The sequence below is a fragment of the Macaca thibetana genome, chromosome X, assembly GCF_024542745.1.
Source record: "Macaca thibetana thibetana isolate TM-01 chromosome X, ASM2454274v1, whole genome shotgun sequence".
NCBI classification, from domain to species: Eukaryota; Metazoa; Chordata; class Mammalia; order Primates; family Cercopithecidae; genus Macaca; species Macaca thibetana.
Window position 1 is genome coordinate 128,706,722 of NC_065598.1, and position 27,586 is coordinate 128,734,307.

The following is a 27,586-nucleotide window of genomic DNA, read 5'->3' on the forward strand; positions in this document are numbered from 1 at the left end:
GGGGTGATTTTCCTTCCTCATCCTTCTCATTAGGTTGTCAACTCCTTAGCAGGGGCAGGAGCTGGATTATACTTATCAAGGTATGCCCTATTATATACTAAGTGCTCAATCTGTGTGGAATGAGCCTGAATTATCAGATTTTTTTTTTTTTTTTTTTTTGAAATGGAGTCTTACTCTGTCACCCAGGCTGGAGTTCAGTGTCATGATCTCAGCTCACTGCAACCTCCGCCTCCTGGGTTCTCGGCTCACTGCAACCTCCACCTCCTGGAAAGCGATTCTCCTGCCTCAGTCTCCCAGCAGTTGGGACTACAGGTACGTGCCACCACGCCTGTGTATATATATATACACATATATTTTTGTATTTTTAGTAGAGATGGGGTTTCACTACATTGGCCAGGCTGGTCTCAAGCTCCTGACCTCGTGATCCGCCTGCCTCTGCCTCCCAGAGTGCTGGGATTACAGATGTGAGCCACCATGCCTGGCCTATCAGATATTAAATGTAAAGACAAAACACCTTTTTTTCCCTCAGAAACTAGGGGTTTTTGAACATATATACTTTAACCAGTTTCTGTGTTATACTAATCTAAACAAGCGTCAAACTGTTTACCAATTTATAGATTCTAAACTAATTTATAGAAACTAAAACTAATGTATAGTTGCTCTGTTATACTAATTTATAAAGTATCAAACTATCCAGAAGATGAATGAAAATTCAGTCAATTATCCAGATATTTGGCCTAGCAAAAAGGGTGTTTGAGAATGACTTACAAAAACGTTCGCTCTTCATTTGGGTGTTATCAGGGCAAAAATGGCATTTACCTATTGGGAAGCCCAGTGTTAACTCAGCAATCTGGGTTCCTTTATCTTTCTCTTGGTCCCAAGGACTCTCTAATTGAAATTCTCTGTAGTTTGACAAAGGCAGAAGCTGGAGGATCTTTCTGCCTTTGGCATTTGTAGGAAATCTTTGCCTGTAGGATATGCTGGTGGCTCACATAAAAGAGGATATCTCACATGCACCCAGTTTGCTAATTTGAAGGTTTCTCGGCTAAGTCCTGGTAGACAAACCAATGTTTATCTCAAGTCCAGATGGGGTGGTGGTGGGAAGCTGAGAAGGATGAATGATAGGCTTATGTGGTGGTACTCCCTAAGACTGAATCGGTGTAAACATTTTCTTCATTCATATTTCAATCGACTGCATTCATAAGAGATAAAAAATCAAATGATGGAAAATATGACCTTATTTAGAGAGACAAGGAATTAACTCTTTAAAAGTTGAGTGATCTATACATCCATAGTAGGCTACAAACAGCTCTAATAACCCAGCTGACATGAATATTGCTCAGTATTTCTCTCAACATCAATATTTTCCTTTTGATCAAGTGTCTCCACTGACAAGTCTCATTCCCTATCAGGATCCTTGATTTTCGTAATTTTTCTTGACTAAAAGTAAAATTTTTTACAGGCACACAAATTTGACCTAGAAAGATAACAAAGTTACAACCCATTGGACAATAGGAAGTGGTAACTGTTACTTAAGACTAAATTAAATGAGAAATTTATTGTAAAGCTCTGGAAAGAGGTTTCCACTATAGATGAGACACAAGTGCAAAGCTAATCTTTATAAATGTTACAAATACAGGCCACACGTGTCTTCAGGCTAAAGAACTTCATATTATTAAAGGTATATTCCTGAGTAATTTAAAAAAATTAAAGGCCGGGCGCAGTGGCTCAAGCCTGTAATCCCAGCACTTTGGGAGGCCGAGACGGGCGGATCACGAGGTCAGGAGATCAAGACCATCCTGGTTAACATGGTGAAACCCCGTCTCTACTAAAAAAAAAATACAAAAAACTAGCCGGGCGAGGTGGCGGATGCCTGTAGTCCCAGCTACTCGGGAGGCTGAGGCAGGAGAATGGCGTGAACCCGGGAGGCGGAGCTTGAAGTGAGCTGAGATCCGGCCACTGCACTCCAGCCTGGGTGACAGCGCGAGACTCCGTCTCAAAAAAAAAAAAAAAAAAAAAAAAAAAAAAAAATTAGTTTGACATTATTCCCTAGTTTTATCATAGCATTAGGTCAGCAATACAAGTACAAGTTAATTATAACCTGAGGTTACTAACCAAGAAGGAGTCACTTCCTGGATTACACTACCCTTATTCTGTCTGAAAATATGTTTGATTTATTTTCTTCCTCCCTTCCTTCCCTTCATCCTTCCTTCCTTCTTACCTCCCTCCTTTCCTTTCTTTCCTTCCTGGATAGTATATATTAACAATAAAAGTCATTTTGAAAATAAAGATTTTTCAGAAATCAGAAATATGAATAGAAGTTTGGAATAATAGCTTTTCTCCTACTACAGTATTTATTTTATTATTTTGTTCAATACCTTAAGGCTTAAAGCTAGCAAATGTAACAAAAATATTTCAGTTACCAGTTATTTTAATGATATAAAAGTACATTCGGCTAACTTTTGGACTCATTCAAATTTAGCAGGCTTTGGATTCCACCATTTGATAGAAGAGAAATTTCTTGGTTCCAGGGCATCATCCTTCACTAAAGTGTACCAAACATGAAGTAGTTAGTATGAGCAAAATTCAATAAAAATTCCAATAATTCAAAATACATAGGCCTGGGAATAAATTATTTTAAAATTAACTAAAACTGGATCAATCTGATTTTTCACCATAAACAACAGAAGATAAATCCAGCAGGGTTATAATATTTGCTTCAAACAATCACAATGAAGAAACAAATATTAGTGCTTGATATTGGATAAGTGCTCAAATATTTGTTAGAATAAATACATGAATGAATGAACACATCAGTAAATAAATATATTTGTAAAGTAAAATTTCCTTTTTAATAAGAGACCCTGGTTAGAAGATAAGCTGCTTAAAACAAATATTCACGAGTTGTTCATTTTTCGCTATAGTAACATAACATTGGACAAGGTACTGGAATGGTTTCTCATCAAGTTTATGTAAGAAGCACATATTTGATCTGTGGATATATTCTTTTTCAAATAGTTATTGTTTGTATCAGTTTTAAAGCATCAGCTTTTTATAAAGCCAAATACCAACTGCTTTTCTCTGAAAATTAAAAAAAAAAAAAAAAAAAAAAAAACATGTTCATGATTCTTCTTAGTACCTGATGAGCTTTTACGATAACAAATACACATTATTTCTCTAGTGCATGGAGCCATTAATCCTTCCAGGCTGATTTACATTTGCTAGAGGGAAGTGTATCTCCATACAACTTCAATGCCTCTTCCAGGGTGGCATGCAACCTTATTTGCATTGTCCCATGTCAGTAAAATAGCATAGATGAGGAATAAGCTATTTTCTGACATATCTTTTGTTTTGCGTTGGAAAGAGGAGAAGTGAAGGGGAAAGGGGGAAAAATAGAGACGTAATATAAATTGAGCTTCCAGTATGTGCCAGTCTGCTAGGGGCTTTTCGTTTATGACCTCTCCTAATAGTTACAACAATTCTGTGAGATGTTCTTCCCTTACAGAGGAAGAGGATGTTGAGACTTTTTAGGTTAAGTGACTCACCCAAGGCCACAGTTAGTAGCAGAACTGAGAGGCAAACCCAAATTCATCTGGCTCCAAAGCCTTCCTCTTTGCACTTCATTATACTGCTAATAAATTCCATTCAGCATTCCATGTCCTGGTATTGGGTCCCACTAGAATGTAAACTCTTCAAAGCAGCTAACTTGCCTTTTTCGCACTTGCATCCCTAGCACCTAGCTTGGTGCCTAACACATAATATCTCAAAACATAAATGTTGAAGGTATGAATGAGTGAATAAATTAATAAGAAAAAAATACACACAGACTGTCAGACCTGGAGGGGCTCTAATCCAACCATCTCCTTTTTTAGATGGGGGAAAGCAAGGCCTAGAGAGATTAAGTCACTTGCCTTTGGTTAAGCAACTAATTAGTGAAAGATTCAGAACTCGATTTCGGGTCTCTTCTGTATTCTCCTCTACAACATGCTACTACTTGTACAAACATTTTCTAAAGCATGTTCATCAACTCCTTGTGGTTTCCTAAGCATTGTATCCTCTTGATTTAATTTTTTAATCGCAAGCATTCTTCCCACATGGAAAGCAATGGAGGTTAGGAATACCACTAGCGCACCAGAATGAAAACTCTGTGAGGACAGGAAATTATGTCTGTTTTGTTCATTTCAACAGGCTTGGCACTTAGAAGGTGCTCAGTAAATACTTGCTGAATAAATGAATATAATGAATATATATGATTTCCTTTTCAGTGATGAGCAAATTCTTCATAAATAATGATAGCATAGATTATATGAATGAATATTAGGCCGGGCGGAGTGGCTCATGCCTGTAATTTCAGCACTTTGGGAGGCTGAGGCAGGCGGATCACCCAAGGTCAGGAGTTCGAGACCAGCCTGGCCAACATGGTGAAACCCCATCTCTACTAAAAATACAAAAGTTAGCCAGGCATGATGGCGGGTGCCTGTAATCACAGCTACTTGGGAGGCTGAGGTGGGAGAATCACTTGATCCTGGGAGGCGGAGGTTGCAGTGAGCCAAGATCGCGCCATTGTACTCTAGCCTGGGCAACAAAGTGAGACTCCGTCTCAAAACAAAACAAAACAAAGCCAAAAAGACAAAACAAAACAAAAAAACACCAAAACAAATGCTCAATAAAATATTTCAATAAAATTGCTCAGTGAAATAGTATTCCTCTTTCCCTCCCTTTTCTTCCTTTCTCTATCTTCATCTGTAAAATGGGGGAAAATAACAGTATTCATTTCATAGGATTGTTATAAAGATAAATAATACATATAAAGCACTTAGCATGGTACTTAATATACAATTAACTCTCAATAAATGATAGTTATCAAGATGAATGTGATTTCTTCAAATCAAATACATAAGGACCCACATAATGAGGAGATGGAAGAATCGAAGACAAAAGAAAGTTGTTTTATGCTTTAAACTCTGTAAAATTGCCTTCAGACACAGTTCTCTATGTGCGTCAAACTTTGCAATTTCTAGGAGGGCTATAAATTATAGACATCATCTAAAATATCATAGATGTTTTCTCTTTTTCTTGGAGAGTCTCGCTCTGTCACCCAGGCTGGAGTGCAGTGGTACGATCTTGGCTCACTGCAACCTCCATCTCCCAGGTTCAAATGATCCTTCTGCCTCAGCCTCCCGAGTAGCTGGGACTACAGGCTTGCGCCATCATGCCCGGCTAACTTTTGCATTTTTAGTAGAGATGGGGTTTTACCGTGTTGGTCAGACTGGTCTCGAACTCCTGACCTCAGGTGATCTGCCCACCTCAGCCTCCCAAACTGCTGGGATTACAGGCATGAGCCACCGCACTCAGCCTCATAGATTTTTCTAGAATTTTTCTTGTGAAATTAATGGAGACAGAAGACATAATTAACCTTTATATAAACATATGACAATTATTCCTCAAATAGTGCTATATGTAACTTTCAAAAAAGATCACCTCTCCACGAGTTCTTGTCCATTCCAGCAAAGGGTGTCGTTTTCCGCCACAGGGCTATGGCTGCAGATGTAGCCAGGCAAAGCACTATAGAAGCTGATGAAAGACTTCAACTTCTGAATTAGTTCCCTAAAAGAAAAACAAAACATCTGCGCATAAGAGGCAAGTAAACTCAGTATGAGAAAAGTTTAATTTCCTTATCAGCATGACAGAAAGGCTCTGCCAGGCTGATTAGAGCAATAAATGATTTTTAAAGACATTCTTGGCTACAAGGCCACAGTTTAGTTTTTTTAAAAAAAATCAATAAAATGATATTAGAAAAAAAGTTGCCTGTCATATAAGGTGCTGTTTCTATCAGAAGGATGATTTAATTCCAACATTCATTTTCTAAGACGTTCCACTTCCATTTTTTTTATTCAGAATGCTGTTACCTACATTTTCAAAGGTGCTGATTACAAGGCACACTGGAGCACTACATATCTTTTGGTTTCTGAGTGTAATTGGGTGCATTGATTGTAATTTACAATGCTATTACCCTAGAGGTGGCCCGTTTCCATATAGGCTCTGGCTAATGGTTGCAGATCAGAATTGCAGGGTGCTCAGAACAGTATAAGCTCTATGAAATTCTCCTGGCAATATAGTCAGAGCAACTCACATCTGCCAGAAAAGAAAGGTTTCTTTGTTCTTTGTATATTGTGGCTCCTGTGAGGGAGAGGGAGCAGGGTGGGGGACGATTCTAGTATATTTTATTATTTATTTGCTTTTGCTTTTGTGCTACATATAATAAGACAAGTGTGTGCGTGTGTGTGTGTGTGTGTGAGAGAGAGAGAGAGAGAGAGTGACAGAGAGAGAGAATATATTATGTCTGCAATTGTATGTAAACACACACACATAAATACCAGAAAAATTTCAGGTCTGTTATCTCATTTCAGATGTACATGGATACACAAAGTAATACTCCTTAGACTGGAGAGAAGTGGGTATGTTTAAAAAGAAATATTAAAATATGTAATAGAGGTACAGTGGTAAACAGACAAAAATAAAACACACTTTATTTTCTAAAGCAATGTTACTGATAGAAAATTAAAGCATCCTTCACATCCAAATGTATCTCATGTCTATACTAAGTTTTTGGAGACTCTATTCAGGGAATTTTCTGGCAGTGGAGTAATTATTCAATATTGTCTCCAGGCTAAGAATGGACTGGCCTGATGTATAGGCCTCTATAGGAACCAGAGGCCTGAATATCATTTGGACACTGGTGGAAGTCCTTAGCCCAGAAATGCCTTCTGGGAGTTGTTCTCAGATCTGGCCAAATGAGGAAGACTGGTGAAAATATCCTCTTGTACTTAATTTGATTCTTCATTTTATTACTGCTATGGTTTAAGATGGCTTGTCCTCACCAAAACTCATGTTGAGGCGTGGTCCCCAAGGTGGCAGTGTTGGGAGCTGGTGCCTTTTAGAGGTGAAAATGGACTTATGTCTGCTTTGTAAGCCTGGGTTGGTTCTCCGGGGAATGGATTAGTTACCAGGAGAGTGGTTGTTATAAAGTGAGACTGCCTCTCATATTTGTCCTTTTCACTTGTGCTCAGTTCCCTTTCCTTTTCTCCACCATGTTTTCACATGGTATGCGGCCTTCACTTAGAAGGCCTCACAAGATGAGGCCGCCCAATCTTGAACTTCCCAGTCTAATAAATAAACCTCTTTTCTTGATAAATTACCCAGTCTTAGGAATTCTGTTACAGAATTTACAGTAACATAAAACAAACTAGGACAATTATCATAAAACTATTCATTTCAACTAATGATTTAAGAGGTTGGGGAGGGAGAGAAAGGGTTCTCAGCATAGATTCACAAAGGCTTGGGTCACTGCAAAGTCAAGGTGATGGACAGAACAACTCAAGAAAGGTTTTTGGGACATATTTAACTTCTGATACCCCACAAGTTGCTTCCTGTTATGCCTGTACCCCCCACCCCACAGCCTACCCCTGGTGTCTGAGCACCATCAATCTCCAAAAAGAAGAGGCTCAATACAGAGCTCTGAAAATAAAAGTCAACATTATAGTTTCTCATAGAGGAAAAAGATGGGCTCAATTAACAGCTAATAGGAGAGATGCTCTGTTTTACAAGGTAATAATGCAGTTCCCAAGAGTGGATGCTGAAAGAGTAAAGGCTGAGTCTAAGTAATTCCCCCCACTCCATAAGGAAACTGAATACGGCCATTAGTCTATGGGAAACAATGGCCCTCTCTTAAAGGAAAGAGTTTCCCTTAGGCCTTTCCCTACCTCCAAACCCCCTCTCACTAACATAGCACATGGCAAGAAAAATTGACCCCATGGCAAGGCCTTCCATTTTGATTTCCATAGAAGTTAAAAAAAAAAACAAAAACACCCTGAACTTCTCCCAACCCTTGCAGTTTTCTTGGTGGATCATAAAGATTATTGACAACTTGAAGAAGATCTAGATGAGGTTCGATCTAAATGTCAAGGGAATGAGGGTCTGCAATAAACATAAGACCTCCCACTTTAGTATAGAAAGATATTACCTGGAAGGGTTAAGATAAAAATCTAAGAAAACCACAAAGACAGTGAATATATTACTCTCGTCTCACACTGCTATGAAGAAATACCCAAGACTGGGTAATTTATAAAGAAAAGCCAGCGCTGCATGGCTGGGGAGGCCTCAGGAAATTCACAATTATGGCAGAAGTGGAAGCAAACATATCCTTCTTCACATGGTGGCAGGAAGGAGAAAAATGAGTGCCAAGCAAAGGGGGAAGCCCCTTATAAATCCATCAGATCTTGTGAGAACTAACTTACTATCATTAGAACAGGATGGGGGAACCACCTCCATGATTCAATTATCTCCATCTGGTCCCTCCCATGACATGTGGAGATTATGGGAACTACAATTCAAGATGAGATTTGGGTGGTGACACAGCCAAATCGTATCAGTGAATAATGTGAACATAGTCTGAGTTATCATGTTCTAGAACTCAGGGAATCTCTTTGAAAGTTGAACAAGTTAACTTGGAAAAATAAAAGGTTATCCTACTTTATTAACTCCACAGGGCATATAGGATGGAGACAGAAAGAGACTGTGCTTTAAAAATTTACTTCTGAATTAGTTATTTTGAATTTGTTATTTTGAATTAGTTATTTTGAACACAGTTTTATTTTGCAACCATGTTAGAATGATTGGGTTCTCAGAACAGCCCCTTCAAACCTGTTGTGAGTAGTAGCTGAGAGCACTGATTATGGAGTATGACTCAGCTGAGTTTCAGATGTCAGCTATGCCCTCACTTACTGAGCAGTGAAATCTTAGGCAAATTCTAAGCTTCTCTGAACTTTAGTTTCCTTATTTGTAAAATGAAGATAATGATGATACCTATCTTGCAAGTTTACTGTAATGATTAAATGAGACAATGCATGTAAAGTGTTTAGCATAGTACCCACACAAGTAAGCACACAGTAATCACTCTACAATGTTAGCCATTGCCAATATTACAACATTATCATGAATCTGTAGAATAGAAATATATCATTGATATTGTTTGGCTGTGTCCCCACCCAAATCTCATCTTGAATTGCAGCTCCCATAATTCCCATGTTTTATGGGAGGGAACAGATTGGAGATAACTGAATCGTGTGGGTGGTTTGCCCCATACTGTTCCTGTGGTAGTGAATAAGTATCACGAGATCTGATGGTTTTATAAGGGGTTTCCCCTTTTGCTTGGCTCTCATTCCCTCTTGCCTGCCACCATGTAAGATGTGCCTTTTGCCTTCCGCCATGATTGTGAGGCCTCCCCAGCCACATGGAACTATGAGTCCATTAAACTTCTTTTTCTTTATAAATTACCCAGTCTCAGTTATGTCTTTATCAGCAGTGTGAAAATGGACTAATACAATCACATATATATGAAATACACATATTATATTCCAGATAAATTCATGTATGCAGGACAATTAAAAGTTTTTCAAGTGCTACATAATTTTATGTACAATAAGATAATTAAAATTCCTCACTTTTTTGAGGTAGATATTAATAAGTACAACCATATTCTCTCCCAACAGATTTTTCCTGGTATTCTTCCCAAACCAGTTAGCTACTGGGCTGGGTAAACCTCTTGACTTATTTGGTACAGCAGTTTGAATGGTCTTTTTCTCTGAGCCTGGTAGGAAGGTGGTGGTGACCCTGACAGGGATTTGTGTCTAAGAATTTAAGCACTGGATGTGGAGGGCTAAAATGAAGTCAAGTTAGAAAAAGATAGATTATGGGCTGGGTGCAGTGGCTCACACCTGTAATCCCAGTACTTTGGGAGGCCAAGGCAGGTGGATCTTTTGAGAATAAGAGTTTGAGATCAGCCTGGCCAGCATGGCAAAACCCCATCTCTACTAAAAATACAAACAATTTAGCCAGGCACAGTGGTGTGCACCTGTAACTCCAGCTACTAGGGAGGCTGAGGCACAAGAATTGCTTGGACCTGGGAGGCAGATGTTGCAGTGAGTGGAGATCACACCACTGCACTCCAACTTGGGTGACAGAGTGAGACTGCCTCAAAAAAAAGAAAAAAAGAAAAAAAAGAAAAAGAAAAAGATAGATTAGTCATCAGAGAAATGCAAATCAAAACCATGAGATACTACTTTACACCCACTAGAATGGTTATGATAGACAACAACAAGTCCAGTGAGGAGATGAATAAATTGGAACCCTCACACATTGCTGGTGGCAATGCAAAATGGTACTGCCACTGTGGAAAACAATCTAGCAGTTCCTCAGAAAATTAAGCACAGAATTACCACATGACCCAGCAATTCTACTCCTAGGCATATATCCAAAAGGATTGAAAGTAGGTACTCAAATAAGTTTCTGTTCATGGCGGCATTATTAACAATAGCCAAAAGGTGGAACAAGACAGATGACCATCTACTGACGAATAAACAAAAGATGATTATATATATATATATATATATATATATATATATATATATATATATATAATGAAATACAATGAAGTATTATTCAGTCTTAAAAAGGAATGAAATTCTGAATGTGCTACAATATGGGTAAACTTTGAAAACGCTATGCTAAGTGAAAGAAGCCAGTCATGAAAGACCATGTATTCTATAATTCCACTTTTGTTAAACGTTCAGAATAGGCAAATATATACAGATATACAGTAGATTAGTGGTTGGTTAGGACTGGGGAGATGAAGGTTGAGGAATGATAGCTAAAGGGTACAGAGTTTCTTCCTGAGGTGATGAAAATGTTCCCAAATCTATTGTGATGATGATTGCATAACTCTGGATATACTAAGAACAATTGAATTACACAGTTTAAATGGATAGATTATATGGTATGTGGATTAAATCTCAATAAAGCTGTTACCCCTGCCCCTCAAAAGAAAGGGTAGAGAAGAGGTAAGAAATATGTCTTAGAGAAAGAGAGGGTTCTCTATTATGGGGAGGGATGCCCCTTGGAAGAATAAAAGAGACATGGAGGAAAGTTGGGAAAAGCCAGGTTGGATGCAAATAAAATAAACATATAGGTGGCACGGGAAGAAAAGAGAAATTTGTAAAAGCTGCCGCTTCAGTGCTGCAACAGCTGTAAACAGTTCAAATATATTTCTTCCTCCATCTTCTAAAATATTTTGTTTTCTTTCTCATTGTAAAAGAAATACATGTTCACTATGGAGAATTTAGAAAATAAAGAAAGATAGAAAGAGAAAAAATTCATTGTCCCACCAGACACAGATAATCACTGTTAATATTTCAATGTATTTTGCTCTAGATTTTTCTCTTGAGTAAAGTTTTACATTTATTTCTTTAACACCTATTCTTCTTGATAGGCTTGTTCTCTGAGTTCTTTTTGGTTCTTAGTATGTATGATCTCCATTAGAATCCACTTAGAATCCAAGGTAGATTTGACTAGAAGGACCTCAGAATTAAATAAATCCTGGTTCTCAACTAATTCCCAGGCCCTGTGGGATGAGACAGTACCTGCCTTTTGAAGAACAAAGAGTAGGTCTCCAGCACAGTTCACAAACTGGCAAATATCTTAGAGTCCCAAAGGACAGTCTTACCATTCCTTTATGGAAAACCTTCTGAATTACTGTGAGAAAATAAATCTTGGTCTCTAAAAGAAACTGATTATTGAAAATAAGTGTAGACATACTGTTTTGGAGAGTAGGGAAGAAGACTTTACAAACTGTTGGAGAGTTAATGAGCTTTTCAAAGGACAGCAACAACAAGGGATAATGTTCTCTGACACTACAGCAGCAGTGTGACAAAAGTAGTTTACCTCCCACCAAGTTTACTGGGCCTCTCTCATCTCTCCTCTTCTTTGTCTCTTCCTGTCATTCTTTTCTAAACTTGTTCCAGCACAAGAATTAAGTGTATTTTAATATTTTCTTAAATAAAGATTTATATTCCTCTGCTTATAGTTTTAAAAGAGGAGTTGAATATTTCTATTTTTCTCTTTTGTCTTTAAAGAAAGACACATGAAACTAAACTAAGTGACATGTTAACTACCCATGTATGACACAGTCCAGATTTTTTTCCTTTGTGCTAGTAGCCCATGACAGACAACAAAAGAATCTCCACCTGTGAACTAAGACAGTCTGCTCAACTGAATTGTTCCAGGGGAAAAAAAAGAGGATAGAAAGTTTGGACAATTAGTTGCCTGGGATGGGAAAAACAATTTGATTGAAGGGAATGTTCTTTGACTGTAATTCCACTTTATTCTAATACATACATGTCAAACATAGCATTGACATACAAATTCTGACACCTACGGCTCTCAGACAGATCCAACATTTGCTTACGACAGCCTGCTCAGGAAAAAGTCTCTTCCTAGAGGTTTCCATTCAATGTGTTAAATGTGGAACTAAAGGATAGGGCCCCTTTGCATGCACAAGCCATTTTCAAATATGGCAGCTGAGTGCACGTGATCTTCCCTGGAGGGCTTCCATCATCCTGAAGAGGATCATCCCTCCCCTTCTTTGGTTGCAGGGGAGGGGACTGTCTTTGCTTTCTTGCAATGATTTGCTTCGGCAGGCATCAAAGCAGCACTAATTGGAAATCACTGCAAGTAAAAACAGTTTTTCATCCCTGACTGCAGACCTGGAACTTTTTTCCTTTATTATTAAGGCTCATTTTTTTATCTTCATGTAAAGTAATATGAGCTTATTATTTTTAAAAGTTGACAATGCAAGAAAAGTACCTAAACTAAAATAACGAAAATAGGAATGACATAAGATCATGCCTAATTCTGCTGGAGAGAGCCTTTCACAGTTTAATCCCAAACTAGAGCTTTCTACCGTTCTAAAGACTTGCCCATACTTTTTCTCAGTGTTCCCTTTGCCCAGAATGCCCTCCTTTCCTTCCTCAATCTGCTGAGTTTGTTTGAACTTATCCTTCAGGCTAAGCTCAAAAGTTACCTTTTCCAAGAAGTCTTTCTTAATGCTCCCAGGAGAAGGGCTATCTTCCCCATCTGTGACACTGCCACTCTTTTGCACATAGCTCTGATTTGGCACTCACCCCCAGTGTATGGAAATTATTCATTTGCATGTCTCCCTCCCTAACTAAGCTAGGTGCTCCTTCATTCCTCAGAGCCTAACCCTTACACAATGTGAAGCATAGAGATGGTGTTGACAAATGTTGAAAGAAGTAGAGGCCTATTTAGGGCAGAATGACTTGTACTAGATCCAGAACTCATTGATTCACTCAGGACATACTTTGTTGTTTTGTTCAGAGTGGGTGGGAGTAGGTATTGATTTTGGACTAGGGGAGCTGAGATCAGCTTTTGTTCTTTGCTTTCTAGGTCATTTACTAGTGTTACCTGATCCATTGCCCCTTTAGACCAAGTCAGAGGGGAAGTAGAGGAGGGGGAGCATAGGAAGGAGAGGGCTGGAATATGTAGATATAATTTCACAAGGGTGGAAGGACCGTGTGACTTTCTCACAGGTTAGCAGTTGGGCCAAAAGCTTGTTATATGTAGATGCAAGATGAACTATTCAACCATAGATTCAGCATTTGAACAATGGAAAAATATTGTCCATGTACTCAACCAAACAGTATATTGCATAAACATGGCAAGGGAAACAGTATCATAAGGGAAGCAGTGAAGTAGACATTTGGAAGGGCAAAGAAGGGAGAAGCTGACAACTGAGATGTGCCGAAAATATGAAAGTTAGAAGGGGCTGTGAAGATCTGATTTCTTCTCTTCTGATTGTACTAGTTGTGCATCTTGTTCTCCACTCACTGTTTTAAATCTGATGACAGATATTTTCAATACTTATCCCTTAAAGGAACACTGAGTCCCACACATAGACCACCAGTTGAGTATCAAATCGCCTTGAAATTGAACTAAGCTATTTCTAAGATTAGTTGTGTGTTGCAAACTACCCAGTTGGGGGCAGACAAAACAAACAGATGACTTCTGAATGCTACCAAAGGAATCCTGCATTTCATTGTGTGTTGTTATTTTAATAAGGCAAAGGGCTTTTCAACTCATAATCAGATTCAGACAGCTTGCTCACAACCTCCACAGACTGAATACTACAATAGGGTTCCTTTGCAATTATCATATTTTTAACAACAGAGGACGGAGCTTGGGCACGGGCATGAGGAGTGCTAGAGGCACATATATTTTTCTGGACAGTGTGAAATGCTGTGCAGAAAACATACTGAGAGATTTATAGAGGTGCTAACACTGCAAAAACAAACCCTCTTAATAACATCAGATTGCAGGGGGCAGTGCATTTAGCAAGAGATCATCTTAATTCCCACTTCTCCTCTCTCCCTAAGAGGGGTTACAATGCCTATTTGAGGGAGTTAAATAAAATCAGATACTCTCTTGTTGTTTTGTTTTCTTCTTCTGCCAGAGAATTCACAAAGAAAGGCTCCATCTCAGATTCTAATGCTTCAGTTTCAATACAAGTGAGTAACATCCTTAGGCATGCTCAAGCTCCCCACACCCAAAGCAGCTCTGCCTGACCATCATTTACTCAACTCTACAGGCTTTGTCAATTTTTCTTACTATCCTTTCTTTTCCTTGGAGGATGAATCTAGGCCACGTGTGGTGGCTCACAAGAATGGCTTTAACCTGGGAGGCATAGGTCACAGTAAACTGAGATCGTGCCACTGCACTCCAGCCTGGGTGACAGAGCGAGACTCAGTCTCAGAAATATATGTATATGAGGCCGGGCGCGGTGGCTCAAGCCTGTAATCCCAGCACTTTGGGAGGCCGAGACAGGCGGATCACGAGGTCAGGAGATCGAGACCATCCTGGCTAACATGATGAAACCCCGTCTCTACTAAAAAATACAAAAAAACTAGCCGGGCGAGGTGGCGGGCCCCTGTAGTCCCAGCTACTCAGGAGGCTGAGGCAGGAGAATAGTGTAAACCCGGGAGGTGGAGCTTGCAGTGAGCTGAGATCCGGCCACTGCACTCCAGCCTGGGTGACAGAGCTAGACTCCATCTCAAAAAAAAAAAAAAAAAAAAAAGAAAGAAATATATGTATATGAATCTAAACAAAGTACCAAATCCGGTGGCCAGCCAAAACCTCATTTATCAATTTCTTCTTTCCCTGGAGGAATCAACACACATACAGCTGTCCCCACTAAGGCGAAAGGGAATGAGTTCCCCAGAGCCCAAGACAGAAGTCATAGCAACAGGCCTGGATAAACCTCCTACTTATAAATGTGTCTAGGTTGGCAGAGTAATCTCAAAATGGGACTGAGTGGGTGTGTTAATTTTGAAAAAGCTCCGCATGTGATTCGGCTACAAATTCATATACCACTTCCTCCATGAAGCCTCAAGGTTCTGTCTTTCCCTGTAGGCTGCCTCTGTACTCTGGACATTCTTTTGCTTTAGCACTTACAAAGCTGTTTTGGAATTATTTGTATTTAAGTCTATTTCCCATTAAACTGAGCTGGAGAGCATAGATTGTGTCTTTGTATTTTCAGTGCCTAGTATACATTTTGGTATTAACAAGTGTTTACTAAATTTTTGCTGAATTGAATAAAGATACCCCCCACCCACACACACATATAGAGTAAGTCCTCACTTAATGTCATTTATAGGTTCTTGGTGAAACAATGTACAACAGGTTTTTGAATAACGTGGTTTCATTCAACATCGTTTTGTTATAGTGGTGATGAGGAAAAAATTGGTTTTGTTATATGCCGTTTTGCTTAAAATTGCAGTTTCCAAGAACTTACAGACATAGTTAAGTGAGGATTTTCTATGTATCTATCTATCTAGCTATGTATCTATCTACCTATCTATCATCTTCACTTCAGTCAAATATGGAAGGGGTTGCCACCAGTTAAAGGTCAATGCCTTAGATGAACTGAAGTTTATTCCTCAGGTGGTTCAGTCCAAGAGTAAATGCAATGGAGAAAAATGGACAAAGGACAGGCAGGTGCAAAAGAGGGCCTTAATATATGGCCTAAAAGACAAAAATTTTCCAAAGAACCCCTAAGCTATAGGAAAATGGCTCTCAAACATTTTGATGTTGGGAGCCCTGAAGTAGTTTTAAAATACGTCCACAAACTCCTTGATTCTCCTCCCTTCAAGAGGTGGAGCTTAATTTCCTCCCTCTCCTTGAGCATGGATTAGAACTAGTGGCTCACTGACTGGGTGCAGTGGCTCACGCCTGTAATCCCAGCACTTTGGGAGGCTGAGGCAGGTGGATCACCTGAGGTCAGGAGTTTGAGACCAGCCTGGCCAGCATGGTGAAACCCTGTCTCTACTAAAAATATAAAAATTAGCCAGGCGTGGTGGTGGGCGCCTGTAATCCCAGCTACTCAGGAGGCTGAGGCAGGAGAATTGCTTGAACCCAGGAGGCAGAGGTTGTGGTGAGCTGAAATGGCGCCATTGCATTCCAGCCTGGGTGACACAGCAAGACTCTGTCTCAAAAAACAAAACAAAACAAAAAACCACAAAGAATTAGTGGCTCACTTCTAACAAATCAAATATGCCAAAATTGATGATGTGTCACTTCAAAGACTAGGCCATAAAAGACACTATAACTTTCTCCTTGCTGTCTTCCATGGATCACTTATTGTGGTGTAGCCAGCTGCCATGTCCTAAGGCCATTCACGTGGTCCATATGGTGAGGAACTGAGACCTCCTTCCAACAACCAGCACTAACTTGTTACACTTGTAAGTGAGCCACTTTGGAAGTTGGTCCTCTAGACTCCATCGACATTTTGAATGACTGCAGCCTCAGGATCCCAAAGAGCTTTTGTTTATATTATATATATTTATTGATATTTACTGTTTTAGAATTTTTTTTAAATTTAAAATTTATTATTAATTTGAAACTAGCAATTATGGGCCCATTACATGTTAACATAAATATTAATAACATTTTATGATAATAGTGAGAAAAATGGTATCATTTTTCATTTTTGCAAGCTGTCTCTACTGTCTGGCTTGATAGGGGATAGGTAGATTCTCCTATTGACTTCTGCATTTAATATGTTGTAATAAATTGTTTTGGTTGACGTATATGAACAATATCCAGTTTCACACAAATATGTAATTAGCAAAAGGAACATCTCATAGGTGCCCTGAAAGTGTCACTGGGACTCCCAGAAGTCCTGGAATCACATTTTAAAATAGCTGCTACAGGGAAACTAGGAATCCATCAGATTGGAAGTCAACAAAAGAGAAGAAATGAGGACTTTCCAAAATGCTTCAGTAGGGGAACTCTGTTAAGTTGCATTACTGCCTTCTTTCATCCTAAATTGTATCAGATCACGCTAAGAATTACCATCTCAGAAACCCCTATAGGAAAATGAGAGGAATGGAATAGTTTAACCCAAATCTGGGATGTTACATAATTCCTTTCTTTATTTTCTATCTATAGGCCAATCTCACCTAACCCCCTCAAGGTTAATAGGAACAACTCATGTCTAGCTATTCTTGAGCCAGTGGTAGGGCTGGCTATATGTGCAGTCTTTTCAGGTAGGGCAGTTCTTCTAGAGTTGTATTGGGCTTTTGATCCAATTTCTACCCCTTTATTGTAATCAAAAAAATAGAATGGGGATAGAGGGAACCTGGATCAGGGGAGAATGGATGAAGAGAACAAGAAACAAACCTGGATTTTGTCCCTTGACTGTTGTTTTAAGAACCAGGAACCAGATCCTTCATTTTATCATTTTTAAAAGAGTGCGTAAAGTGTGCAGTGTCTGTGTGTGTGTGTGTGTGTATACACATGAATGTGTCTCACCAGCTTCTCTCTGGTGAATTTACCTCTGACTCACTGTTAATAATGGGAAAAGCTACAAAGCAAGCCAAGAAATTGTGAGACAAGATTGTAAGCAGAAACTATTTTGCTTAATCAATTAAAGATCTTGAATAGGGAAGTCCTTTCCACACATATTGCTGTACTAGATATTTATGAACAGTAAATTTACATTTAACTATGGCTTGGATATAATACTATATCTTTTTTAAAACATTGACAGATGATAAAATTTAATTAATCAAGCACTCTACTCAGAAGAACTAAATAACATGTATTTAAGAAGTTTCACTCTAGTGGTTTTTGACCTTAAAATACAATTGCTAATTGTATGCTGGAATAAAGAAAAAAGAAACCTCTCACCTTCTTCGGCTGGATAAGGTTTCTTCATGTTCTACATGAGCAACTTTTAATACTTTCTTGTCAATAAACAGATCTTCAGGATAATAAGCAGATCTATATTGGCGTTGTTGAGAATGGGCACATAACTTGCCAATCTGAAAAAAGAAATGCAATATAATTATATGATACTTGTGCAGATATGATAGTAGAAACAAATTCTGAAAGGCACTTCAATTTCTTCCCCCAATTTTAAATAGCAGAACAAAGCTATGACTAGAGTCAAAAAAGGTGATAAGCTTGTAAGGCAACGAACCATTGGTGGAAAGAAGGCTGGAGACTGAGAATGGGGACCCCATTCTGAATACAGCCTATTCAGAGATTTCCTAAGATATAAAAATGGCTTTTTTTTCTATAGTGAAGTATACATTTGAGAGGACCGCCAACACAGGCCTCATGCTATTCATACCTTTTAATGGCATTTGGTATTAATACATATGAAGAAGTTCACAAAAGGGAATTGCAAAATTTAGGAAGAACTGGTGCAGAAGATGAGGGTTGTGTAGCCAGTTAATAGAAGAGCTGCCTCCCAAGCACAAAGTGCTCCCAATTTCTATGAGTATTTTGATATAAGACCCAAGCTAAGGTACTCTGATAAAAAGTGTGGTTGCTCATCTGGCTTTCCTAAAAATGCCCAAGGGAAGAAGGCAAGTCAACCAATCAGTAGCCAGTGACAGGCAGCTCACACCTGTAATTCCAACACTTTGGGAGGCTGAGGCAAGAGGATCACTTGTGGTCAGGAGTTCAAGGCCAGCCTGGGCAACACAGCAAGACCCAGTCTCTGCAAAAAGTAAAAACTTAGCCAGGCATGGTGGTGTACACCTGTAGTCCCAGCTACTCAGGAGGCTGAGGTAGGAGGATTGTTTGAGCCCAGGAGGTCAAGGCTGCAGTGAGCCATGATTGTGCCACTGCACTCCAGCCTGAGTAATAGAAGGAGATCCTGTTTCTAATAAATAAATAAATAAATAAGCAAGCATAATCACCTATGAATCATATATCATTAAATAAGCTCAGGATTAAAAGTATTTTAAAAACATAATTGCTCAAGAGTCTCCCTTTCTTCCTTCCTCCCTGTCTCCTTCTTTCCTCCCTTCTTCCCTCCCTTTCTTCCTTCCATCTTTTCTCATTCATTCATTCAAAAATATTTATTGGATATCTCTCTCTAAAGCTGACCTCTTTTATACTCATAGAGCAATACTTTTTTAAAAATGGTATAATCTTTCTTACTTAGCTCCATTCTACTTGATTTTTTTGGTTTAATTATTACTAGATTTGCTACTTTTTTCACGTTCAAGCAAAAGCCTAAATGAACTTCCATATAAAGAAATATGAATATTAACATTCTTATATATCTCCCTTGTGCCAGACACTATGCCAACGATTATCATCCCCATTTTAGAGATGAGGAAATTGAGGCTTAGGGAGTTAGGTGACTTGCATGAGGCAAATAAACAGCGGACTGATTTGTCTGACTTAGAACCCATTTGTCTGATTTCAAAGTTTATGCGGTATTGCCTTCCTAGCAGATAATGCTTGACCTTCCAGTGGCTTTCATTGTACATTGTAGAAAAATATAAAGAATTACCGGTGCTCAAAAACATAGCCACCCAACGTAGCCAAGGTAAATATATAGACTGTAAACTTCAGGAAAAATATTAGAAATATTTGGCAAGGAGAAGGGTTGTATGTTTGTCACTTTTGTATTTCCACGCTATTCAGACTGGATTTTGTGCACTGTTAGGTGAATTAATTGAAGCGAATTGAAAGAATCTTCTATTATCAGCCTCAGCTCAGCACTCTACTTATAAGCCATGGGCTCTGTGTGGTAATCCCAGCTTCTGGATTTCTCAAGATGGTCCTGACAGCATTTACTAAGTTATCTATTTATACAGCTTTGGAAGGCTTTTCATATAAATACATTATTGAATTAGAAAAAAAATCTAGAATCAGAGTAGCATCACCTTCATTTATAAAAGATAGCATCTATAGTTTGATATTCAGATGAGCTATACTCAATGGTTTATCTTAATGGGAATAAAACAAAAGCTGAAGACACTTAAAGACATTCAATTTAGCTTTGGAATGCATGATACTGAATTTTTCAGATGTGCTTATGTAATGCTATGTGACTTGGGCTAATATTAATTTCAAACAAAGTGTGTGCATTCCATGAATATGCCTTAACTAGTAGCAGTCTGGTAGGGTGCTTTAGGTCAGGGCCTACCTAGCTGGACTGGAGAGTTAAGTTCCATTCATTTTCAAAGCATATAATGCAGATGCCAAATAAATGAGGGCAGACTATGTATTACCACTTTCTATCTGAAGACATATACATGTTTACTTTGTGAAAATGCAGGTGAAATTTCATGGAACAAAACCTTGATGTTTGTTACATTAATGTCTATTATTCTGTGAACAAACATTCATGTGAGAACTTATTTCACTAGGATCAAAGTATTCTTGGCACATTCAGGAGCACAGTACACTTTCTCTTGACCTATACCTGTTCCCAATCCAGCACCAAAATCAAATCTTTCACACATCTTTCACAGTAACTTGTCTACTTGCAACCCACAGCTGTGAAATCTCCTTCCCCATTGAAAGTCAGCCCTTTGTATCAGTGAATAGTATCTGGTCCACAGCAAGACTTTAAAGTTTTTGACCCCCTCCCCCCACTCGCCAGCTCCAACCTACTGGAAAGGGGTGCAGCTGAGGCAAAAGTAGGAAGGTTAAGAATAAATGATAATGTCGCCACTCTGCAATCTGACCTTTCTTCCCAAGCCACCCAATGTGGTATTATCAAGCCAGCTTTCCAAGGCTCTGTGTGGGGTAAGGGGCAAACAATGGTGTCCTGCCAATAACCCTACTCCTCCATCTGAAATGTGCCATATCTTATCAGACAGGCTGCATTTTCTTCCACAAATCTACCATGAAGCAAATTCTTCTCATATACAAAGCATTTGTCAAATATATTCCCTCCTTTGGGCCCTTCTCCCTACATCTTTCACCTCCACACTATGTGAGCTATAGGTGAATATTATGAGCTTATTTTGAGAAGTGGACACTAAAAGAAAACATAACTTACAAAGAGATGCAGCATTCACATTAAAGAAGTCCTTTCAGCTTCACACTAGGGAAATGTCAGGCTATGCTGGGAGACTTGAGTCTTATTCTTCAGCAGCCCCTACTGAAGAAGTCAGCCTCTCAAGTGGCATTTTAGAAATCAGTATCCTGCCCAAAAATTTTAGGCTCTTAAATAAGAAGTGCAATCCAATTTCCTTTCACTGACTAATGTATCTAGTCAAGGATGCTGCTACCTTTAAATTTGGTTAGTTGGAGGGAATTTATTGGATAGGTGAGTGTCTCTATCAAAAGACTGGAGTATAAAACCTTTTTGTTTTCCATAGACCGTGATTCCTAAAGGTGTTTTTTATTTATGTGCCAGACTTATGACAAGGAAAGCAATAGTGTTCTGCAGGGTTACAAGTCCTGAAACATAAGAAGAAGGCAGGGCCTCTGACCATATCCAGGCCAGGAAGATAATTTTTTTTTTTTTTTTTTTTGAAACAGAGTCTCGCTCTGTCGTCCATGCTGGAGTGCAGTGGTGCGACCTCAGCTCACTGCAAGCTCCACCTCCCGGGTTCACGCCATTCTCCTGCCTCAGCCTCCCAAGTAGCTGGGACTATAGGCACCCACCACCGTGCCCAGCTAATTTTTTGTATTTTTAGTAGAGATGGGGTTCACTGTGTTAGCCAGGATGGTCTCGATTTCCTGATCTCGTGTCCACCTGCCTGGGCCTCCCAAAGTGTTGGGATTACAGGCGTGAGCCACCATGCCCGGCCAGGAAGACATTTTAGTAACCTTAGCATCATTCTTTTCTGCCAGGATCCAGAAGCACCATCCTTGCACCTACATAAGGAAAATACACTGCTGGGACCCAGCAAGGTATAGATCAGGGGTGTCCAATCTTTTGGCTTCCCTGGGCCACATTGGAAGAAGAAGAATTGTCTTGGGCCACACATAAAATAAACTAACACTAACGATAGCTGATGAGCTAGAAAAAAAAATCACCAAAAAATATCATAATGTTTTAAGAAAGTTTATGAATTTATGTTGGGCCACATTCAAAGCCATCTTGGGCTGCATGCAGCCTGCAAGCTGCAGGTTGGACAAGCATGGTCTAGATCATGCAGAGCCCAGTAGGCTGGGCATCAAGAAACCTGGCCTACCACCCCACTTTCACCTCTCACCCACACCAGGACTTCACTGTGACCTGGTCCCATAGCTTCACTCTACCTGTAACTCTAGCCCTATACACAGGAGGAAGATAGGATATTTGAAGTGCCGTATTTTCTTCTCAGTTTCCTTGAAAAAAAAAAAAAGGTGAAAATTACTTTCTGAATGGAGTATGTTATTGCAGGGCAGGGAAAATTTTATTTTCTTGACCTATGCCTGAGGCACCTCTAATAAAAGACAAATTAAAAAGGGAAATCCATACAAATATGTTTAATATAAGTTTTACGTCACACAAGATCCTTTAGAAAGGAAGACCCAAAGAAATGGTGAAAGCTGTGGATTTTTATGCTAAGTTTGTTAAGGAAATGGAGAGTAGTGAATTGTGATTGGACAAAGAGGTTATAACTGAATGGTAATAAACTGGGGGAAACTTAGCCAGGGCAGTTTCTTCAGATTTTTCTTTGTGTCCCTGTAACTTTGGAGGTAAAGATGTTTCTTTCTTCTGGGTATAGGGTGGGTACCTCTCACATGACGGTCTTATGACATACTTCAGAAGAGGGTCAGTTAGGTTTTATGACCTGCTTCAGGGGAGAAGGGTTAGGGGAACGTGAGAGTGACTTTCTTGTTTTGGGGGTTTTCTTAAATGCAAAGGTGCCATATTTTGGGGTGGTGTGTCCTGAATCCCATTATTACCAAAGACTCTGAAATCATGCAAAAATTTGGTCTGATATAATTCACTCCTATACCTTATAATGAACATGTCAAGAAATGCAGCTACTCCATTGGTTAAAATCTAACTGTCATTCTCAGGCCCCTATTCACTGTTGGTTCTGGGAACTCTCAAGTGACAAAAAAATTCAGACTTGATCTTTTACTCCAGATGACTGAACAGAGAAAGAAAGCCTATATCGAAAGCTTCTCAACAATACCAACACTTCACGTTTCTTACACAATACCCTATTCCAACCTAGTGCTTCATAGATAACTTCTACATCCATTCTCCATTCTCTTCACTCAGTCCTACCAACAATGCTGTGAGGTATACAGAGCAGGTATTACTTATTTATTTATTTTTTGGGGACAGGGTCTTGCTCTGTTGCCCAGGCTGGAGTGCCATGGTGTGGTCATGGCTCACTGCAGCCTTGATCTCCCCAGGCTCAGGTAATCCTCCCATTTAAGCCTCCTGAGCAGCTGGGACTACAGGCACACACCACCATGCCTAGATAATGTAGCTAGACACGGGCTCTCACCATGTTGCCCAGACTGGTCTTGAACTCCTGGACTCAAGTGATCTGCCCACCTTGGTCTCCCAAAGCGCTGGGATTACACAGAATGGGTATTATTAGCCCCATTTTTAGATATAAGGAAACTGAAGCTCACAAAAATTGGGGAACTTAAAAGCAAGGTCACAATGTTAGTAAATGGTAGAGCTGGGACTTGAATGCTGGTCTGTCTGACTCTAAAACCTATGTTTCTGTTTTTGATTTTCCCGTGTCATGGATTTCTGTCACTGGCATAGGCTCTGGGGCTTCCCAGTATTGGGTGTGGCCCAGGTCTGTGGTTATGTGGACACCTTACCTATAATTAGAGGATAGTAATAATGATGAAAAATCCTCTAAACATATTCCAAGAAATGGCTAAAGTTGTTCAACAGAAAACTGACATTCAATTTTAACTTAGGTTTCAGGTAGTATTTCAAGTGGCAGTAAGCCAATAGTGGGATGATTTAAATTCTTTGGTCTGCCAAGTAAGAGTCAATTAGTAACCATACGAAAGCACTGCATGTCAAATTCTATGGAAGAGGAGGCTCCCAAGTAGGTCTAGCCTGCCACTTGCTGCCTGCAGGATGTCCCTTGACCCTGGCTCCAGAATTCAGATTATTGGGTCAACTACAAAATCTTTGGTAATTCCTACATTTAAAAAAATTCTGATGTTTAACCATCTGATCTTTGGCAAAGTTGACTCCCTATTCAATAAACAGTGCTAGGATAAATGGCTAGCCATATGCAAAAGATTAAAACTGGACACCTATCTTTCACCATATATAAAAATTAACTCAAGATGGATAGATTAAAGACTTAAATGTTAGACTTCAAACTATAAAAATCCTAGAAGAAAACCAAGGAAATACACTTTTTTTTTTTTTTTTTTTTTTTTGAGACAGAGTCTCACTCTGTCGCCCAGGCTGGAGTGCAGTGGCACAATCTCAGCTCACAGCAAGCTCCGCCTCCTGGGTTCATGCCATTCTCCTGCCTCAGCCTCCCGAGTAGCTGGGACTACAGGTGCCTGCCACCATGCCCAGCTAATTTTTTGTATTTTTAGTAGAGACAGGGTTTCACCGTGTTAGCCAGGATGGTCTTGATCTCCTGACCTTGTGATTCGCCCGCCTCGGCCTCCCAAAGTGCTGGGATTACAGGCGTGAGCCACCGCACCCGGCCTGGAAATACACTTCTTGATATCACCCTTGGCAAAGCATTTATGGCTAAATCCTCAAAAGCAATTGCAACAAAAACAAAAATTGACAAGTGGAACCTAATTAAACTAAAGAGCTTCTGCACAGTAAGAGAAACTATTAAGGGAGTAAACAGACAACCTACAGAATGGGAGAAAATATTTGCAAACTATGCATCTGACAAAAGCTTAATATCCAAAATCTATAAGGAACTTAAATAAATCAACAAGAAAAAACAAATAGCCCCATTAAAAAGTGGGCAAAGGACATGAACGGACACTCCTTAAAAGAAGACATACAAGTGGCCAATTGGCGGGGCGCGGTGGCTCAAGCCTGTAAGCTCAAGCCTCCCGGGAGGCGGAGCTTACAGTGAGCTGAGATCCGGCCACTGCACTCCAGCCTGGGCGACAGAGCGAGACTCCGTCTCAAAAAAAAAAAAAAAAAAAAAAAAAAAAAAAAAGAAGACATACAAGTGGCCAATAAAGATATGAAAAAAATGCTTATCATCACTAATCATCAGAGAAATGCAAATAAAAATCACAATGAGATATCATCTCACAGAATTTAGAATGGCTTTTGTTAAATAGTCTCAAAACAACAGATGCTGGTGAGGATGCAGAGAGAAGGGAACATTTACACATTGCTGGTGGGAGTGTAAATTAGTCCAGCCACTGCGGAGGGGAGTTTGGAGATTCCTCAAAGAACTAAGAGGTGAACTACCATTTGATTCAACAATACCATTACTGGGTATATAGCCAAAGGAAAACAAATCATTCTACCAAAAAGACACCTGCACCCATATGTTCATCACAGCACTATTCACAATAGCAAAGACATGCAATCAACCCAGGTGCTCATCAACAGCAGACTGGATTAAAAAAATGTTGTACATATACACTATGGAATACTACTCAGCCACAAACAAGCATGAAATATTGCTCCTTGCAGCAACATGGATGCAGTTGGAGACTATTTTCTTAAGCAAAGTAATGCCGGGACAGAAAATCAAATACCACATGTTCTCACTTATTAGTGGGAGCTTAATGTTAAATACACATGGACATAAAGATGGGAATCACAGACACTGGGAACTACAAGAGGGGAGAAGGAGGAAAAGGGACATGGGCTAAAAAACTATCTATTGGGTACTATGCTCACTACCTGGGTGATGGGACCATCCATACCCCAAACCTCAGCATCACGCAATATGCCCATATGACAAACCTGCACATGTACTCCCTGAATCCAAAAAAAAAAAGGTTATTTGAAACTGTGATGTTTTTATGTTTCTGAAACATATATTTAATATTTTGTAGGAGAATCCTGTCCTTATGTAACACCAGTGTAATTAAAATATCCAAAGGGAGAAAACCCAGATCAATATTCTGGGTTTAACAACCTGGAGAGATTCAGCAAGGTGAGGACCTAGTATGCACTGTGTTTAGTAAATTTAAATGATTGATAATGATGACATGAGTCACTTCAGTGGAGAAGTTCTGAAAATAAGAATCATAAGATGTAGAATATATGGAGATTAAGCAAATACATGGAAAGCATAGACAGTTGTTTTACATAAAGGTTATGTCATGTGTCTTATTAAGTATAATTAATATAATTAATCGTGTGTTAGTAATTTTCAGAGATAATTTTTAATGGGGGGGGCAGAGTTTATGCTGCAGCACATTAGCTCTTTTGGTTGACGTACTCTTTTTTTTAATTGAATGTTTTAAGACCCAATATACATAAAATAAAATGCATCCCTGAATTGTGGTTTGATGAGATTTGTAAATGTATACACATGTGTAAACACTACCTCATAATGCATAAAATATTGTCATAATTTTATAGTGACTGACATTTTAATCACTACAGATGAGATTTGTCTTTTTTAGGATTAGATTGATAACAGAAAGAAAGAACAGAAATATAGAAAATAAATATGGATAGATTCAGTATTTACATATTTGTTTCTGCTTTTTTGCTCAGGATAATTTTTTCTTTGAGGAACTCTATGTTGGTGGTTTACCATAGTTTGTTCTTTTAATTGTTGAATAAATATACCAAATATGTTTACACATTTGGGTAGTTTCCACATTTTTGCTTTTGTGAATAAAGCTGCACTGTTTACTCAAATCTTGTCGTTTCATTTTCAAATATGTTTTGTAAATACTCCCTCCCAGTATCTGGTTTTTCCCTTTTCTTAGTGATGCCTTTTGCACAGAACACTTTTTTAAAAATTTTGATGAACTTGATTTTATCTATTTTTGCAGCTTTATGATTGATGCTGTTTTCCATCCAAAGAAGTCTTTCCATATGGCAATGTCACAGACATATTTTCTTCAGAACTGTTACCGTTTGTACATTTATGATGAGGTATTTAACCCATTCTGTGTTAATTTTTGTATATTGTGTGATGTAAAGATTGCTGTTTTCACGGCCTAGTTGATGGGATCATTGGGACCCGAAGCTTCAGTGTCGTACAATATACCCATGTAACAAATCTGCAAGTGTACCCTCTGATCTGTAATAAAAGCTGAAAATATTTAAAAAAGAAATAAAATAAATTGATCTTAAATAAAGTTTGTACATGGCTAGATATTACCTGTTGATTTCCCTTTCACTGACATTTCTACTTCATTTCACAGTGCTTAAATCATATGACCTGTTGGATTTCTACTTTCACAAAGTTAATGACATGTTTAGGCCTAATGCTTTTCCTTTAAATATTTTTCTCTGGTATTTAAAAATAATGTGTATGCTCTGTTT

General features: G+C 38.9%; 3 protein-coding genes across 6 annotated transcripts in view; 2 read left to right on the plus strand and 1 right to left on the minus strand.

The window, feature by feature from the left end:
• Nucleotides 1-27,586, plus strand: part of HPRT1 (hypoxanthine phosphoribosyltransferase 1) — a 1,139,661-nt gene that overhangs the window by 324,762 nt on the left and 787,313 nt on the right. The window lies entirely within an intron of this gene.
• CCDC160 (coiled-coil domain containing 160) overlaps nucleotides 1-27,586 on the plus strand; it is an 820,286-nt gene that overhangs the window by 266,658 nt on the left and 526,042 nt on the right. The window lies entirely within an intron of this gene.
• The window catches only part of GPC3 (glypican 3), a 455,763-nt gene that overhangs the window by 146,211 nt on the left and 281,966 nt on the right, over nucleotides 1-27,586 (minus strand). For all 3 annotated transcript variants that reach the window (XM_050777318.1, XM_050777320.1, XM_050777319.1), the window contains exons 4-5: nucleotides 18,097-18,230; nucleotides 5,482-5,607 (exon numbers count right to left, since the gene is read on the minus strand). In XM_050777318.1, coding sequence (XP_050633275.1) covers nucleotides 5,482-5,607; nucleotides 18,097-18,230 — 260 coding nt within the window. The remainder of the gene's footprint in view (nucleotides 1-5,481; nucleotides 5,608-18,096; nucleotides 18,231-27,586) is intronic.